General features: G+C 41.3%; 1 protein-coding gene across 1 annotated transcript in view; it reads left to right on the top strand.

The window, feature by feature from the left end:
• The first annotated feature begins 3366 nt into the window (after nucleotides 1–3366).
• The window catches only part of TBC1D15 (TBC1 domain family member 15), a 38737-nt gene continuing 24434 nt past the window's right edge, over nucleotides 3367–17669 (top strand). Inside the window, exons 1-4 of the mRNA XM_050894417.1 lie at nucleotides 3367–3426; nucleotides 14463–14561; nucleotides 14806–14880; nucleotides 15626–15764. Coding sequence (XP_050750374.1) covers nucleotides 3403–3426; nucleotides 14463–14561; nucleotides 14806–14880; nucleotides 15626–15764 — 337 coding nt within the window. The 5' untranslated portion in view covers nucleotides 3367–3402. The remainder of the gene's footprint in view (nucleotides 3427–14462; nucleotides 14562–14805; nucleotides 14881–15625; nucleotides 15765–17669) is intronic.

Below are 17669 nucleotides of genomic sequence, written 5' to 3'. Positions count from 1 at the left end.
TGATTGCAGGGTGCCTCTGAGTCTTGGCGGTCTGCCAAGAGGTCGTACATTCTGTCACAAAGCAAAAGTGACCCTGAGCAATCTGACCCAACTACTAAATTTGTCCTGCTTTGAGTAGCGAGGTGGACCAGACAACGTACAAAAGCTCCTTCCAACCTAAATCATTTTATGATCATATGAAAAATAAGGACTCCATCCAGTCCCACTGACAATCAAAGAATAGGTAAGAAACAACACACGGATGCACGCAGACAGAATAGACAAGGAAACAATGAGACAATGTAGTGGTCAGCACCATCAGCGGTGGTTTTAGTTTGTCAACCATCTACTTGATACCAATTTTTAGGGTACCTTTCTAGCAAAAGAGGACAGGATTTAAAGAAGAATAATGAGACAGCTTGGTGCACTTCTAAGGGAGTTTTTACCCTCCAGGAAGGTCAGCTTGAGGAAAAAGCCTTCCACACAACTTCTTGTGTGAAAATTTTACAAATAATAGGCAGAGTCTAGCACTGAGTTGACTTGATGTGGAAGCTGGACCTTTGGCAGCGAGTGAGAGTGGAAGGTAATTGTCCTCAATATGAGGAAGGGCGTTTTACGTTGGGCCCTAGAGAAGGGTGAGAGTTGGTAGATGGACAGGAGGAGCTAGATGAGAGGGTTAAAGTGATATGGGCTAGATGAATGACCTTTGCAAAAGCATTCTGCAGGAGTCCAAACAGATCAAAATGGTGTCAGTCACTGTCAGCAAACAATGTTACAAGAAAAAAAGTGTTTAGCTGTGTGGATAGACAGGAAAAGCTATGCTTTGGTGCTGTTCTACAAGAAAAAGTCTGCAAGGGAGCTAGCTATAATGTGAAAGAGAGAATCCAGAGAGACATCTAAGACTGAGGCATCAAACAAGCTGTAGGCCTTGGACACAGATGGATATTGATATTGAAGAGAGAGAGATGGGTGCCAAGAGAGTCTGGAGGAAGATAAAACCATCTTGTCCGTTAGCTGCCTGCAGATGATAAAAAAAGATTTCAATTTGGATCAGGATTAATGGCTGTAGTAGAAATAAAGCACTGAGTCATGAGATAAATATATATTTATTGACATAATTATCTACAAAGAGAGGGAGGCTTTGATTGAATATGCTAATGATCAAGTCCAAGAGACAGGAGAACTAGAAGATGGCAGTAATGCTAGTGAAGAGAATAGACTTCAAGGAGTCCGTTGCAGACTGTGATATAGGCTAATGAAGCTGAGATGGGAATCTTAATTCTGAGCTTCTCCTAGGAAAGGAACTTTGAAAGAAACCTTAACAAAGCAGTTTCAGTGGAGGTCCAGAATGAGAGTATGCAACGGAGCTAAGCAAAGGAAGTCCCCAGCGTTCATTGCAGACTTCAGGGAGCTGAGAGATGAAAAGCAATGGAGAGAGGAATGGGATTACAGATGGGTGTGTAACTAATGTATGATTATATTGCAAGGAGAAAGAAATAAAGGAAAATGATAAGAAAGGGAAAGGATGAAAATGAACACATGGGAGACCAAATGAGATGAAGCCAGTGTGGGTGTGGAAGATGGCAATGATAATTTCACCTCTCAAAGCAATTAATTTATGGTGATGCATTTTTAATGTGTAGCCTTCTTCCTTGTATTCACCATAACACTCAGTTGTGCTCTTACTAAATTCAAAGAAAGGGATCACCAAAGCTATGATGTCCATTTTTACTACGCCCATACAGCTTTCCAGACCTAGATATTACTACAAGGACTTGTGCTCTGACTGTGGTTTTATTTTATTTTCTCATCTTTATGCATGTTTACATACAGAGAGTCACAACGGGCTCTCACAACTTTGAAGCAAATCAGTATTTGTCTTGAGAACTGCAAATCTGGTTTTCCATGGTAAAAAGTACAGTATGGGTGTTATTCTAGCCAAATGAGTTTTTAATTTGAGAAGTCAGAAGCAAATTATAATGCCATTTTATGACAGACAAAAAAATGCACAAATTACCTTTGCTCCTTCAGAGTAGCAAATCACTTCCCTGCGAGCAACTCATTCATCTGTTTCAAATAAACAATATTTGGGGATGATACACTGTTTGCTCAAAATATGTTATGATAAAGTGTTGGAATATAACAGATGTCTTAAAAACCATCTTTATTTATGGCTCTCAGCAGGATCAAATGTTGCAGACATGAAGTGAAAGCTAATTTTTTAAAAGTACTACCATGCATTATATGCTCTTCCAGGTAATGAAGACCAATCAAAACCTGTTGACATCTGCAGGAGAATTCTTTCAGACTTTATAAATCTGTACATGTATGAATGCTGAATATTTACTAACATTGATGATTGTAATTTAAGATTTAGCTTTATCCTGTGATGAATATGAATGCGTTATGTGTTGAAAGCCATCATCTTGAAAGTGGTGTATTTTTTACTAACAGTAAAAATCCAGTCCATGAGTATCAGGGCACCTTAATGGTGCCTATGGGCCAGTATTTCCTTGATATTTACCTTGTGCAACAGCAGGAAGAGAAAGAAAACAACTAGAGAGAATATGACGTGTGTTTTATATCAAATTTTTAACAGTCCTCAAATTGTAATTACAATCTCCGGTGGCTCAGAAAAAGCTTTAAGGGTGAGGAAAAAAATATCCCCTTTTCTCCTCACTGCCATACTTGCACGATCTAGCTGGGTCACTACCGCCCTCGCCGCTGTGGAGGCTCCAAGCCGGCACGTCCCCGGCGCACGGGCAGGCGCGTTGGCTGTTCTGTACTGCCCCTGCTGTACAAACGCTTCACTGCTGCCTTGTCCTTCACCGTCTCCTCAACCCCGCAACTCCCTTTTAAACCTATGCGGGGGGGGGGGGGGGGGGGGGATAACGGGCAGCGCGACGCCCTGCCAGGGACGGGCCGCGGGGCCTGCCCGCCCGGCCCACGGGCAAGCCGCTTCCCCGCGGCTAGGCACCGGCCAGTCTCGCAGGGAGCTGCGTGCGAGGGATTCAAAATGAGCGAAAAGACCGAGGGGAAAAAAGCGCAGCCTTTGGAAAAAAGAAATAAAACTGCCATTTTCTCCTCTTTCCTGCCGGCGCCCTGTCAGGCAGACAGGCCGCCTCCGCCCGCCCTCCCCTCCCCTCCCCTCCCCTCCCCTCCCCTCCCCTCCCCTCCCCGCGGCGGGGGCGGGGCTCTCCCGCCCCGCCCCCCGTGGCCGGAGCCCCGCCCCTCCTCCCGCTGGGCCCGGCCGTTCGGCGCGTGGCCGTCGCGCCTTTCCGTGCCCCGACGGGTGGCGGGGGCGTCTCCGCCCGAGTGCGCCTGCGCCGCCTACCCGGCCGCGGAGGGGCTGACGGGGGTTGTTGTGAGGCGGGGGCGAAGCACGTGAAGAGCGCAACGTCATCATAAACACTCGTAGGCAACATGGCGGCGCCTCCGAGCGGCAAGGTAACGGGGGCGGGATGGGCCCGGGTCCCGCGCGGGCGACGATGGCTGCCGTCCTCTCCTCTCGGGGGCCCCGCTGTGTCCGGCGCTGGCGTCGCCCCGGTTGGCGGGAGCCGCGGGAAGGGGCGGCCGGGCCCCTGCGTGGCCAGGCGGGGGCCTTTCCTCCCCGCGGTGCGCGGGTGCGGAGTCTCCTCACGGGGCCGCGGGGCCCGGGCCCGCCCCTCTGGACACGGGCCGTCCCGGCCTCGGGCGGGCCTGGCGGTGGTAGGAGGCCGTGAGCTCTCTGCGGCGCCCTGCGCGGGGCGCGGGCGGGGGTCGCGGCCGGCGGGTGGGACTTGGGCCCTGTCCGGGGCGGGTGCGGCGGCATGTTGCAGCGCCTGCCGCCCGGCCCGGCTTGGGCCGCGTCCCACACCGCCCCAGCTCGCCTTCGGGCTGCGCGGAGAGCCGGCCCCGGTGTAGGAAGAGGCCGCTCTCCGCCGGAGGCGGGCAGCCACGGGGCCGGCGGTTGGCCTCCGCAGAGCAGGCTCTGAGGCTGAGGTGGAGGAACGAGACTTGTCCCGTCTGCGTGGCCGCGTGTCCCAGACGTTACTGGCCTTTCTCCTGGCCTCCGCGCTGGTAGTGTGCGGGTGCCTGCCCCGGGGTGGATACAAAGCCTTGTCGGTCGGATACTTCAGTAATGTAAAGATTTTTACGTGCCGCTAATCGTTGCCGAGTGTTCTTAAATGAAACAGTAGAGCTTGACGAGGATTCAAATGTCTGTCCTGGTTTGAGGTCACAGGAGGGAAGGTATTGGCAGCCCTCTCTGCCTCCCTCTTCCCCCACCAACAGATCTGAGTTGTGTCTGTATGGTTTTATTGTAGAAATATTTTTATTCTATGACTGTCTTCTAAAAGTGTTCCTTTGCAATGCCAGGCTCCCGAGCACGTGGATCCTTTATTTAGGATTTAAAATCTCAGTGTAGTGTCTGACTGTATGTAGCCAGGGCTAGAGTGTGATAGTCTTCAGTTTCACTTTTCCAGCATATCGCAGCAGATGATTATTTCAGCTCATGCTGATCTTGGAATAAGAGAACATATGTAATTAGCCATGTCTGTGCTTCTCGGAGGGTACTGAGGAGTGCATTTAGCTAGCAGGAAAACTCAGTAGAGGTCTTGATTGTGCCAGTTTACCATATCCATTTCAACCAGAACTGGTGGAGCAGGCAATTTGTTTAGCTGGAGTTGTTACAGCTTTATTTTTAAGTTCTTTGCTGCTGTTAGGTGCTGTAAATGTAAAGATAGCCATACTGTCCTCCCAGCTGTTTCTAGCCATGCACATCCAGTTTTTATGTATACAGAGAAAAGTTATTCTTATGGTTTTGTCCATTTTAAGCTCAGTCCAGCAGTTTATTGGATGATGGTAAATATTTTCATTTTGCAGCTTTTTTTTTTTCCACATAGGTTTTTATCAGGATCTTCTTCAGGAAGTTTCTCCTGAAAGCAGCTCTACTGTCATAGTTTATATGAGAGGCTAAAACTATTGTGGATTAGTTGTTTGTAAATTTGGTATGTATTCGTTGTCCCTTTAAAGAAAAGTCTGTTTGCCTGAGACTGAATCTCTAAGATGTTGCAAAACTCCGTTTCAGTTATTCCACATCCACAATACTAATGCAACTTGTTAATGCAACTTCTAATTCAGTAACATTGTTTGCCATGTCTCTTTTGATACAGAGAAAAAAATGACAGTTGTGTTTCCTTGAACTTCATGAAGTGGCTGGGCTGGTTTGAAGTTTCACTGCTCTCAGCAAGAGCAGTTCCATCCTTCTCTAGATCTCCCCACCTGTGTGTTGCACTTCTGCTTGCTTGGATACCATACTCATTTGATCTCTCAGTGATTTGATTTAGCAAGCTGAAATAATACATAAAACTGTGTGTGCTTATTTTTGGCTGGGTTAGTCTTCTGTTAGTCTAGGGAGAACATTGGATCACAAATTGTTCCTTTGGATGGCAGCAGGATTTTAGAAGGGCTCACAAACTGGTGAAATGTCACTCCGGGTGGAATAAACACAGTGTAAGTTGGTAGAGACCCAGCATTCTCACTTAAGGCATTTTGCACTTTGGTGTGTTTCCAAGCTATGGGTGTCCTAAATTAATTACACTTTTCTTTCTGGCTGTGCAGTGTTGTAATGAGGTGTTTCAGGTGGTAGATTTCTGAAAGAGTAGTAGGCATTACTTGTGGGCTGCTTTAGTCTCATTTGGCAGATCTTATCACATGAAAGTAATGTATCTTAATGTATATGTTCTTTTCTGCAAAATATTACACAAAGTAATTTCCATGGAATGCACATGGCAATATATTAAGCAGCTAGGATAGCCTGCATTGTCTCAGCTTTCATGAAATCTTGCTTCAGCAAACCGTATAAGGTTGTGGTTTCTATTATATTTTTACCTTGTTTGCTTTCCCCTTCTCTATGACATTTTTTTAATTTCCCTGACATCATTAATATCAGTAGATTCACAACTCTGCTGTTTCATATTGACTCTGGTTTCTGCTCCATATGTTAATGGGATATGAATTATAAATTTCATTACCTCATGTAACAGTATGTAGTAGTTTACTTGGATTTTTGTCTTATTTGTTTTTTCTTACTGTTTCATATCTCAGAAGGTTCCTTTCAGTGTTTTTCTCTATATGGTTAACTTGGTTCCGGAAAACTTGAGTTAATGCTGTTGAGTTCTGGAGTCGTGACTCATTCTTTATTAATGACCATCTGCACTAGAACAGTGTGAGCTTCAGTTTTTTGCCCTTTCTTAGAGTTGCCGTTTTTTTCTGCAAGTAACTTGGCAGTAAGGTCTTTCCTTTTCAGTGCTTTTGACTTTATGCATGAAAGCAGGTATATTTTCTCTCTTTTTGTTGCTTAGCAAATGGCAGTCTGTTTTCCTTATTTCAGAAAACCAACTCTGGACTCACCCTTATAACAGAAAACCATGTTAGAAAATGAGGTAAAAAGTTGTGTATGGGGAGAAGTACAAACTTCAATTTTAGTTTGTTGGTGTATAGGCTATTATTACAGCTGATCTAAAGACAGTAACGATTTTTGTTTTATGCTCTTGGAGTTCAGAGTATCGTCAGCACATGGGCTGTTAGATCTTTCTCAAATTACCAATTGACACATGGGCTGTCGGAGAAGTTATTTTTCACTTGCCTGTGCCCTTGCTCTTGAAGTTAAAGCTTCAGAGCTTGAACAGGCCAAACAGCTGAGCTTCAGGTCTAAGCTCAGATGTTTGGCCAGTTCAGCAACTAGAAGTGTTTGAATAGCACTGTAACTACTACTGAACAATAATGTTGTAAATGTTGTAGTGTTGGGGGGTGGGGTGTGTGTTTGCTGTTGAGGGCTTTTTTTTTTTGTAGCCAGGACCAGCAAAGAGATTTAAAATACAGTCTGTTAAAATTAGCTTTGCATCCTTCAGGTAGTTTGTTGATACAGATATGGCAGATTATTTTAGATGTGTATATATATATTCTGTGATGTAGGCAGTGTCTTGCTGCACCTTCTACTAGTTAAATTTGGGGGCACAGACTCCTGTACTATGCATTGCTGTGCCATTTTAATAAGCACTTGATTTAAAATCTTCATGATAACTTTTTCAGCCTTTATCGTTTACTACGTACAGAATCATAATCGTTTCTGAATATATTGTACTTCCTAGGTTTTCTTTGTGAAAAGAAGTCTTTACCTGCCTTTGCCTCTTTTGCATTTAGTTAAGGTTTCATTATGCTTGAATGTAAAGCAGTTCACTGATAATTCTGAAATTTCTGTATATTCTTTCTGTTTTCTGTTCATTAAGGATTTCTTTTGCAGAAGTGTTCACAGTAGAAATAGTGTGTTACCACCTCAAGCTTTTACTCTCAGTACCCTGAATGGACTTGTATTTTCACTGATATCCCACTATTGTTGCATAAGTAGCAGAAATACTTTGTGGTTCAAGAAATCTTCAGTGCACCTAAGGCAGAACTTGAAAAACTTACTGTTGTCAAGCAGGAAACCTTTCTTATATGTGGTTCCTCGTGTTGCGAGCTTTCTCATATTTGTCACAACATGAACAATATTTGTGGAATTTTTTTTCTCCCGCTTAGAAACTTAGTGTTTGTAAGACTCTTCCTCTTTTAAGACTAGCATGGTGTGAAATTTTACTGTCTTAGGAAAAAGATTGAGCCATAGGCTCAGCAAACAAAAGACATAGAAGGTTATGGCTTTACGTTTTTTCTTAAAATTCAAATGCTGGAAGTTGTAGCATGTCTTCTGTGGAGCAGAAGATCATGTTGGTCAAGTAATGTTAGCTTGATGCTTTGCAGAGCACTCAAATGTGCTGGTACCTGGTCATTGAAAGCAGACTATTGATGTAGTAGGTACTTTGATGTGCCCAGTGACAGTTTAGCAGTGGATGTGTGAATAAGCTCTGGGGAAACCTCAGCTATTCCAAAGAGGGAGATGGAAATAAAAGCAGCATAATGCAGATTTTTAAATTGAGTTATATTTCTTCTAACTTAAAGCACAGCTCTAAACTAAGATACTTTATTTTGTGGATGTAAGATCTCTCAGGACAACCATTGCCTAAATCGAATTTATTTTATTGGCGTGTAGTTGTTTCCTTACTGTGTTGCATCTTTTGTTCTGTTTACCTTCTGTCAGAATCAGAAAATAAGATGCTGCACAGCTGCTATATCTATTGTTAATGTTTGCAGACAGACCCATTTTTCCTTAATTTGTAGTCTGTGGAGCATTCAGACTTTCTTAGTCACTTTCTTATGAGCATGCCTGCTTGTGGCTTCAACTGTGGAATCCACAGTGAGGTCCTTTACCTGATTCTCTAATATGAGGCAAAAATGAAGTAACTGCTATTGAAAAGTTGTTAGAATCAGGATTTGCACAGTGCCGTAATTAATGACTCCAGAGCAGTGGCTGATTCACAGTGTAAGTGCTGCAAGCTGCATCTGTCATGAGAAACTGGATGGCATCTTGGCAGAGCAGTGCTGGCCCCGAGCTGTACTCTCTGTCAGAAAAGGAGAGTGAGTTGGATAGGAACACAGGGAGAGAGTATGAAGTGTCTGAAAGATGGGACTAACTAACTAGCTGGGAGAGTTGCAATGCTTCTCTATTCTCTCAAATGTCCTGCATTTGGCAGGTGGTTGGTGTGTGACAGAGGTAAGAGCAAAGAGTATAAGGTATGAATGATGAGTGCGCGTGATATCAGCTAGTACTTAGGTGTCCAGCACAGGCAGGGTAGGAAGTACATGGGTGAAGAGGGCAGGACCACCCTGTTGTGTGGTAGCCCCGGATCCTAGCTCTCCTTTTTTGTTGCCTACACCCCATTGTCTTTGGGTGCAGTGTTGTCGTCTTTCACTAGCTGGTAGCACAGGCCCATAAATTGCCATCAAATGGCAATCCCATTTATTCCCAAAATTTTGCTTGTGTTCTGGCATATTTTGTAATTGTTGGTGTGGTATGCTGAAGGCCTTCTGCTCATGTATGTCCCTGGCAATAAAAAGGTACAAACATTGCCTGTTGACTGCTCATTGTAAGCAGTACAATGAGCTGGAGATATGAATTGTCCTTACGATATTAAGAATGATACAATTTATTTCTCAGAAAATGTTACTGGGACAACAGTGGGACTTCAGAAAGTTATTTTCTGCTGGACATGGAATATAAATACTTGAACAGTTTTCCAGAACCTTGACTAGCATATGCCATGACATGTAAACTGAGCCTACATCCTGCCACTTCCCTCTGTTTTTTATAGTAGGTGGGTAGACAACTATTGCTTTGTGCAGCTTTCCTGAATTTTGTGCTGTGGTTCCCTGTTTTTACAGACCCTCTGTCAGTATCTGAGATGGAATAGCTGAGGTCTCTCCGCGGCACAGCGCTTTCAGTGACTGGTTAGAAAGAATTGTGAATTTGCCTTTGACTTCCGTAGCACCTATGGAAAAAAAAAAAAAGGTCAAGGTGGCTTAGCAGCGTTTGGAAACTCTTGCATCAATTTTTAGCTTTTGGTAGAATTCTGAATCAAATAGGCAATAGGTCTAGTTTTCATTCTATAGAATTGGAAAAATAAATGTGGTGTAAGTCATGCTTGCACTCTGCAAGCATGGACTTGCTTGACAAGCAGGAAAGACCTATGAACATAAGCTTCTCAGGTACATATTATTTCAAACTTGAAATTTTAAGATTATTAAGAAGTAATACTTAAATCATACAGATGTCTTTTTTTTTTTATACTTTCTCCATCATTTATTTATAGAAACAAGTTGCCAACTGAGTGCTTTTACAGTGATAAGTTTCCTTAGGTAGTCATGCTTATGATTTGAAGCATTTGAGGAACTTAAGGATACTGTAGATGGATAAATGTGGAAACTGTTTTGCAAAGAACTAGCTTTAAGCTAGTAAGATGTCTGAAAACCTTTGAGTAATTCTGATACATGTACAGCTACGAGACAGAACTAAAATTTGTTTGAAATCAAGTAATTTTCAAAGTTGTTTAGCTCCTGTCACATTACATCTTCATTTGCCTTGGTTGTGTTGGTGTGTGCTTTTGACAAACACTCTTCTGTTCTTTTTTTCGTTTGTGTTGTGGGGCCAGTAGGGTCTGGCTTTCGTGTATGTAATAACCTGAGGAACATGCATCTCTGGACAGTTCAACAGGTGTTTGCAAATAGGTATAGAAGAAAACAAAACAACCGTTGTTTAAATCTGTAGTTAGGCCTTTCATGGTTGGACAACTTTTTTGGCCTCAAGCATCTAAGCAACATGGACTGCTTTTCTTCCCTGGAGTTCTGTTTCCATGACCAGTGGGTTGACTGTGCAGACCACAGGTTTTTTACTCGGTGGATAGGTGGAAGGACTGTAATATTGGGGTGAGGAATACCTTTGGGTTTTGAGTAAAAACCTGGGGACATACCGACTTATCTAGTAACCTGTGGTGTGCAGTTATTAACATTAACTTGTCTTTTTTTCATTATGGGCTTATTGATGTTGTGTAGACTTAGAGGAAGAGTGATGGCTCTAATCATATGAAAAGAAAATGAAAGATTGAGCTTGACTCTACCTACTTCTCACCATTGAAAAAGAGACCATGATGAAATATGTAAAATAATGAATAGTACAAAACCAAAGTAAGCCAGTAGCGTGTTTTCCTGTCTCATAATACAAGAAGCATAATCGACTAACTGAACAGATGATGTTCTTTGAAACTCTTGAATTATTTCACACAGTGGATAATGAGGCCTTTAGATCACAGACGTCTGTCACTGAAGGCAAAAAGTTATCAGGATTTAAAGGAGATTGGGGTGCTTTCCTCTGCAGGGGGTGTTGACAGGTAGTATTGATGCAGGTTTTGGTTGGGTTTGGGGGGTTATAGTTACGTTAACTGCTAATAAGGGGGCAACGGTGTCATTATCCTGCCCTGCTCATACCTAGTTCCTTCTACTGTCTCCGTACGTACCAGGGTCTCACTACACAGATTTTGCGTGTGCACCTTACACAAGTCCTTAGTATTTTAATGATGCTTCTGATTGTCCTCCAACATTTGCTGTCTGTTCTCCCACATCTTATTTCAAGGTACTCATCTTACATGTTCTGCAGTAATCTACTGTTTAGGCAAGTGGCAGCGTAGGCTGCTATTGCCTGGTTTTGAAATGTCTGTTTTCCTGGCTGCTTAAGAGGTCCGTGTGTGCTAATTGACCAGGCATTTGCCTGATTGTTGGGCTGTGGAGGTACTGAGCAAATACTTTTGTGGGCCACATGGTGTGTGGGGTTGAGCTACACAGTGTTATAGCAGTTGTCTACTGATGGATGTTTTTTTATTCAAATCTAACTATTGGTATGCTGTCTTTCAATTTGATACTTTCCTTAGTACTTATTACTTGTATGTGAAATTTAACGTTGCTTTCCCTATTTGACTTGACTAATAGCTTGCCAGTGCTGTAATACCAGAAGATAAAAATCTATCACAAACTACATTTTACTGTAAGGTGCTATAAGAATACTTAGTAGCATTTTTGAATTTTCAGCTTGCTAAGATAATTGTGTGAAATACAGCCACCCAGTGTAGCTGATCTTCAGGTGCTACCACTATAAAATCATAGTCTCAAAATCAGTTTATTCAAATTCAGTTATTATCCTGGTTTCAGCTGGGATAGAGTTAATTTTCTTCCTAGTAGCTGGTATAGTGTTATGTTTTGGATTTAGTAGGAGAATAATGTTGATAACACACTGATGTTTTAGTTGTTGCTAAGTAGTGTTTATACTAAGTCAAGGATTTTTCAGCTTCTCATGCCCAGCCAGCAAGAAGGCTGGAGGGGCACAAGAAGCTGGGAGGGGACACAGCCAGGACAGCTGACCCAAACTGGCCAAAGGGATCTTCCGTACCATATGACATCATGCCCAGTATATAAACTGGGGGAAGTTGGCTGGGAGGGGCAGATTGCTGCTCGGGAACTGACTGGGCATCAGTCAGCGAGTGGTGAGCAACTGCATTGTGCATCACTTGTTTTGTATATTCTAATTCTTTTAGTATTATTATTGTAATTTTATTATTATTGTTGTTGTTATTATTATTTCCCTTCCTTTCTGTCCTATTAAACTGTCTTTATCTCAACCCACGAGGTTCTGTTTTGTTTTGATTTTTTTTTTCCAATTCTCTCCCCCATCCCACTGGGTGTGGGGAGTGAGCGAGCGGCTGCATGGCGCTTAGTTCCTGGCTGGGGTTAAACCACAACAGTTATGGAGTTATCTACAAAGTACTGCTGAACAAAGCAGCTCAATATTTCAGATAATTCAAAATGGTAACTTCCAAAATGTTTTGCAGTGGGATAAGCTGTTAAAGCACTTCCTAGATAATCTTTTGTAAGATAAATGCCATATCTGTCTTCAAATTAGTTACATGATTGCATCTTCTAGACTCCCATCTATGTATGACTCAATGTTTTTCTTCAATGATATAAAAAAATTGCACTTTTAAAGCTCAGTTATATGAAATACTTGATAACAGTTGGAAAAAGTAAATACAAGATTGCACCTGTTCTTGGATAAGAATAAATCCCAACAACTTGGCCTTCTGGCCTTTCAAACTTGGGGAAGTTTTTCTCTTGAGTAATAGAAGGAGGGAAATAAGCTGCATTGTGAGAAGTCCTCTGTGTTACAGATACCCTCCAAACTTCTGAACATGTTCTCTCTTCTTTGGTTTTATTGTCTGTTTTGGTGGAGCATGGGGCAGGGAGCTGGATCTGTTACGAAGAGCAATGTAGAATTTTTCAGTTGCATGACAACTGTGGCATTGGGAACACGTTTTCTTTTCTCGTGAAAGGAAAGGTTTGTCCTTCTGAGAAATTAATGGATGGAAAATAATAAAAACAATTATTAGATTGCATACCTTCTAGACTGAGAAGGTATACTTCGTGATACTTACTAACATTATTGGCAGAAATGCACTTCTACCAGTGTAACTCTGATACAAATAGTTTTTTCTGGAACAGCTGTCCCAGTGATTGATCACTTTGGTTCATACTTCTGACTAGTTGTGGTGATAGATCAGGTCCAAATAGCTAGAAGGTAAATTTTAAATAAATTCTGAAGTTGCCTTGTTTAAACAGGGACTGAATTTAAAAACATGTATTTGGTAGAAATAGAAGGAGGATCTTTTTTGATAGAAAAGAGAAGAAAGCTGTAATAGAGAAGAGGAAAGAAGGCTCCCAATATTTGAAAGGTAACTTGATTTTAATAATCCTTCAAGAGGGAGATTGTACTAAGTGACCTCTAGAGGTTTCTTCCAAGTGATATTTCTGTGATTAAACAGGACACTTCAGAAATTTCTTGCTTGTGTGAAGTGAAGAGAAATTTAAAAAGTAAATCTGTAACAGAAAGGACGAGTTAACTGAATTTTATAGCTCTTTTTAAGCTCTGTATTCCTGTCTGGCTAGTTAAGCTTACACACCTAAACTTTTAGTTTACTGGCCTGACTGCAAATGTGATGATTTTAAAAACCTGACAAATGAATAAGTTGAGAAAAAGAGATACTGATATTTTAGTACCAAAGAAATAGAATACCTGTCTCTGATTAGTTAAGAATTATTAGGTTTTGCCTTTAAAAATATGTATTTCTTAAGGCAGTGTTCGCAGCTTGGTTTGAAAATTAACATGGTTATAAAAAAATTACTGTTGCTATTTGAAGTATTTCACTTCCACAAAATCTAAGTGTGGTATATTAGGACTTTTCAGTCTTCTTTTAGAGAGTTGTTTAAAACAGAAGCCGTTCACATTGTTTATAGACCTTTTAAGAGTATATATAGCATGTAGCTTTGAAGACCCTGCTGAATTTTGACAGACAAGAATTCTTTGATATTCTTTTTTTTTTAAGAGCACGATCAGAATACTGTGAAGAGTTTTGTAAATGCTTAAATGCAAAAGTTACGTGGGCAGTGTGTACTCCTACAAGCCTCTCATATCTGACTGTCACATATTCTACCTTTGAAATGGAACCTTTGCCATTCACCTTGAATGTAGAATTGGGCCATTATTTAATAATTTTTTTTTATTTCTGTGGTGTTCGTCTTTTGTACACTAGACTGTTCTTTGTTAACTTAAATTCAGGTTATCATTTCAACATGCTTAAATGGCAAGTGAGGGAAAGGCAGACTATGTAAGAAAGCCTTTTAATGTTTTAAAAGCTGTGTAGTATTTCCATATGAACCTCTGCCTGCTGATTTAAAAAATACTAGGTATTGAATGCATTTTTTGTGATTTACTGGCGAAGTAATAATAGTCAGTATGTTGCTTAGAGAGTAAGTTTAACAAGTTCCATTTTCTATTGTTTCTTGACTTAAGTAAGGGAAAGACTCAGATCTTGAGGGTGGGGAGAAAGGAAAGGTAACAAAACCCCCGAACAAGGTAGAGGCGTTCACTTCAACTTATGTAGGTGAGTCAAAATGATAATGAGTACCACAGGAGAGAGAAACAATTTTAAAATCTTGGTTTTTTTATTTCATTACCCACTTCATTATAGGTTGTATATGAGCAGGAAGGAGTTTTCATTCATTCATCCTGCGGAAAAAATGATGACCAGGACAGCTTAATATCAGGAGTACTACGTGTCATAGAAAAGGTATTTGCATAATACAGTTATAGAAACTTCGTATATTTGTTGGCAAAGCACATAAAGTGTTTGGCAAATCTTTAAATGTCTTTTTAAGTATAGGATTTTATAAATGAACAAATAGCATATAATGTTTGACATCATCTGCATCATTTATATATATGCAGGTTGTACCATAATCATACCATGCGTAAATAGGGAGATGTGTACTTTGTTGTGTAGTATTGAATTTTTTTGATTGTTTGTATTGTAGGAAAATGAAGTAATAGTAGACTGGAGACCACTGGATGATACTTTGGATACTTCTAATATCCTCTGTGCTGGAAAGGTATGTTTGTTAGTTATCAGTGTTTTTCATTCTGTTTCTGAAGAGATTTTATTTTGTGTTAACTTATGCATAGATGATCTCATAACTGGAAGCAAAATCTATTTATGTGATTATCATTGCTATTAATAGCTACGTGTAGGAATCATATTTGTGAACTGCAGCCCAGTTCAAGTTATTGGGGTACGTGTGTAGGTGACTGTATTTAGTTTTTACTTGGTTGATATATAAAATAGAAGGGGACTATCTGTATTAGTAGTAAAGACCAAATGAGTGTAAGTGTATCACGGTCACCAGTCCCCCTGCATTTACTATGTTGTAGTCTGGTGATTCACTCTTCATAATTAGACTCAAAATGGAGAGGTACTGTTCTAATGCAAAATAAAAATAGAAGTCTATGGGGGTTCCAAGATGCAGTGATATGTGGTATTTAAGCAGTATTAAGAGAATGTGACTAAAGAAGAAAGATTTAAGTTTTACATTTAAATAAAATGTTATGTTGGTAGAGTCTGCAAGAGAGGCTAGGCTATTTTAGTACCATGTTGAATTTATTAAGTAAAAACTCTTTGTAGTCTTAGTCGTAAGTCCAAATTTCCTGTGTTGAACTGTATCATGTTTCTTAGGATTTTAGTACTACAGATTCTTTTAATCTGTGAAAATGAAGATGCTTATCTACTTGTTGAATCTGAGAAACTAGCTCAATTTTCATGCCTTGTGTTTTTTGATAGTCACTTTTTTTTTTCCTCAGGATTCCAGTTCTGTTGTGGAGTGGACTCAAACTCCTAAAGAAAAATGTTCCCGAGGAGCAGACCGTCCAAGTAGTTATGAAGCAGAATGGGACATGGTCACCACAGTCTCTTTTAAAAAGAAACCTCATTCAAATGGAGGTACTTTAAAAAAAAAAAAAGTGTGGGTTTTTTGTTTTGTTTTTTCTTTATGGTAGATTGTAACTGAAGAATTGCCTCTTAGATACAGTAAAATGGATTTTATTAGGAATTGAAAAGCTGGGAGTCATTTGTGGTAAGAGGTGAATCTCTGGGTGTGGAAAAAATTCACAATGGAATAGCTGCTGTCTGCCTCCAATCTATTTTTTTTCTTTAAATTGCTAGAGAATTGTATTGAAAATAAATGTTAGATCTAACTTCTTGCTGTGATGATCATTAGATGATGTAGCGGTTTTATCTGCATTGGGCTCTTGCATTTTTTCAAACAAATGGAATTTGAATGAGATGTCATGTCAGAAGGGAAAATGAAAAAATAAGTGGTTTACTACTCAAATGCCTTTCCATACTGCAACAGCAGGAGGAGATGGAATGTACAGTTATGTGGTACATGGGTCTTTTTTATATGGTCTTTTTTACTTCAGCAAAATAATTTTTTAGGTGCATCATTTTTGTTGTAGTGTTTCAGTAGACATGCACATGGGTCGGGGCAATCCCAAGCACAAATACAGGCTGGGCAGAGAATGGATTGAGAGCTGCCCTGAGGAGAAGGACTTGGGAGTGTTGGTTGATGAGAAGCTCAACATGACCCAGCAATGTGCGCTTGCAGCCTAGAAAGATAACCGTATCCTGGGCTGCATCAACAGAAGTGTGACTAGCAGGTCAAGGGAGGTGATTCTCCCCCTCTACTCCGCTCTCATGAGACCCCACCTGGAGTACTGCATTCAGCTCCGGGGCCCCCAACATAAGAAGGACATGGACCTGTTGGAGTGAGTCCAGAGGAGGGCCACGAAGATGATCAGGGGGCTGGAGCACCTCCCCTATGAGGATGGGCTGAGAGAGTTGGGGTTGTTTAGCCTGGAGAAGAGAAGGCTCTGGGGACACCTTATAGCAGCCTTCAGTACCTAAAGGAGGCCTACAAGAAAGCCAGAGAGGGACTTTTTACAAGGGCATGTAGTGATAGGACAAGGGGTAATGGTTTTAAACTGAAAGAGGGTAGATTTAGATAAGATGTAAGGAAGAAGTTGTTCACTGTGAGGGTGGTGAGGCACTGGAACAGGTTGCCCAGAGAGGCTGTGGATGCCCCCTCCCTGGCAGTGTTCAAGGCCAGGCTGGATGGGGCTTCGAGCAACCTGGTCTAGTGGAAGGTGTCCCTGCCCATGGCAGGGGGGTTGGAACTAGATAATCTTTAAGGTTCCTTCCAACCCAAACTATTCTGTGAATCTATGTTGTGTTTTTAAAAAAAAAAAAAAAAATGGGGGAGAAAGGACAGTGATTCTCAAGTAATCTTTTTTCTCTGATGTTCCCGTAGTATTTTTCTTTATAATACTTGTTTTCCCTGTATTATTTCTGAGCCTGTAACTGGGGACCATTGTGATTGTTTCACCATATCTGTGATGGTTTTAAATATCATCTGTCATGTATGAGTGCAGGGTTTGGATTTAAGATTATGAATGTTTTTGGGTAAAGCACAGTCGTTGCTCCTAGAATACTGTGTTTGAGATGAGCTTTTAGTGCTAGCACTGTATAAAGCTAAAACCAGCATCTCTGTCAGGTGGTTTATTATGTCACTGGTTTGTATTGATTTTTCATCTTCAGGCGTCAGAGTACGTCTTCATCCAAAGTGAGTGTCAGTGAGCACTACTGACTTGGATTATGCTCTTTGCCACTTCTTGCTTATTTCCAGTTGCTGTAATTTGATGGGAGCAGGCCAGGGGCTGTGCCAGATTCCTTCCAGGCATGCTGGCAATTTTGTGTCCTCTGGTAAAGTAAAATTTAACCCCTTCTCTTCGAATGTATACAGTCTTGCGCAGAGTGTATACATGCTTGCACAGTATGGGAGGGAGTGGT

The sequence above is a fragment of the Gymnogyps californianus genome, chromosome 1 (genome assembly GCF_018139145.2).
Source record: "Gymnogyps californianus isolate 813 chromosome 1, ASM1813914v2, whole genome shotgun sequence".
NCBI lineage: Eukaryota > Metazoa > Chordata > Aves > Accipitriformes > Cathartidae > Gymnogyps > Gymnogyps californianus.
This window is presented reverse-complemented; position numbering and strand designations above follow the sequence as displayed.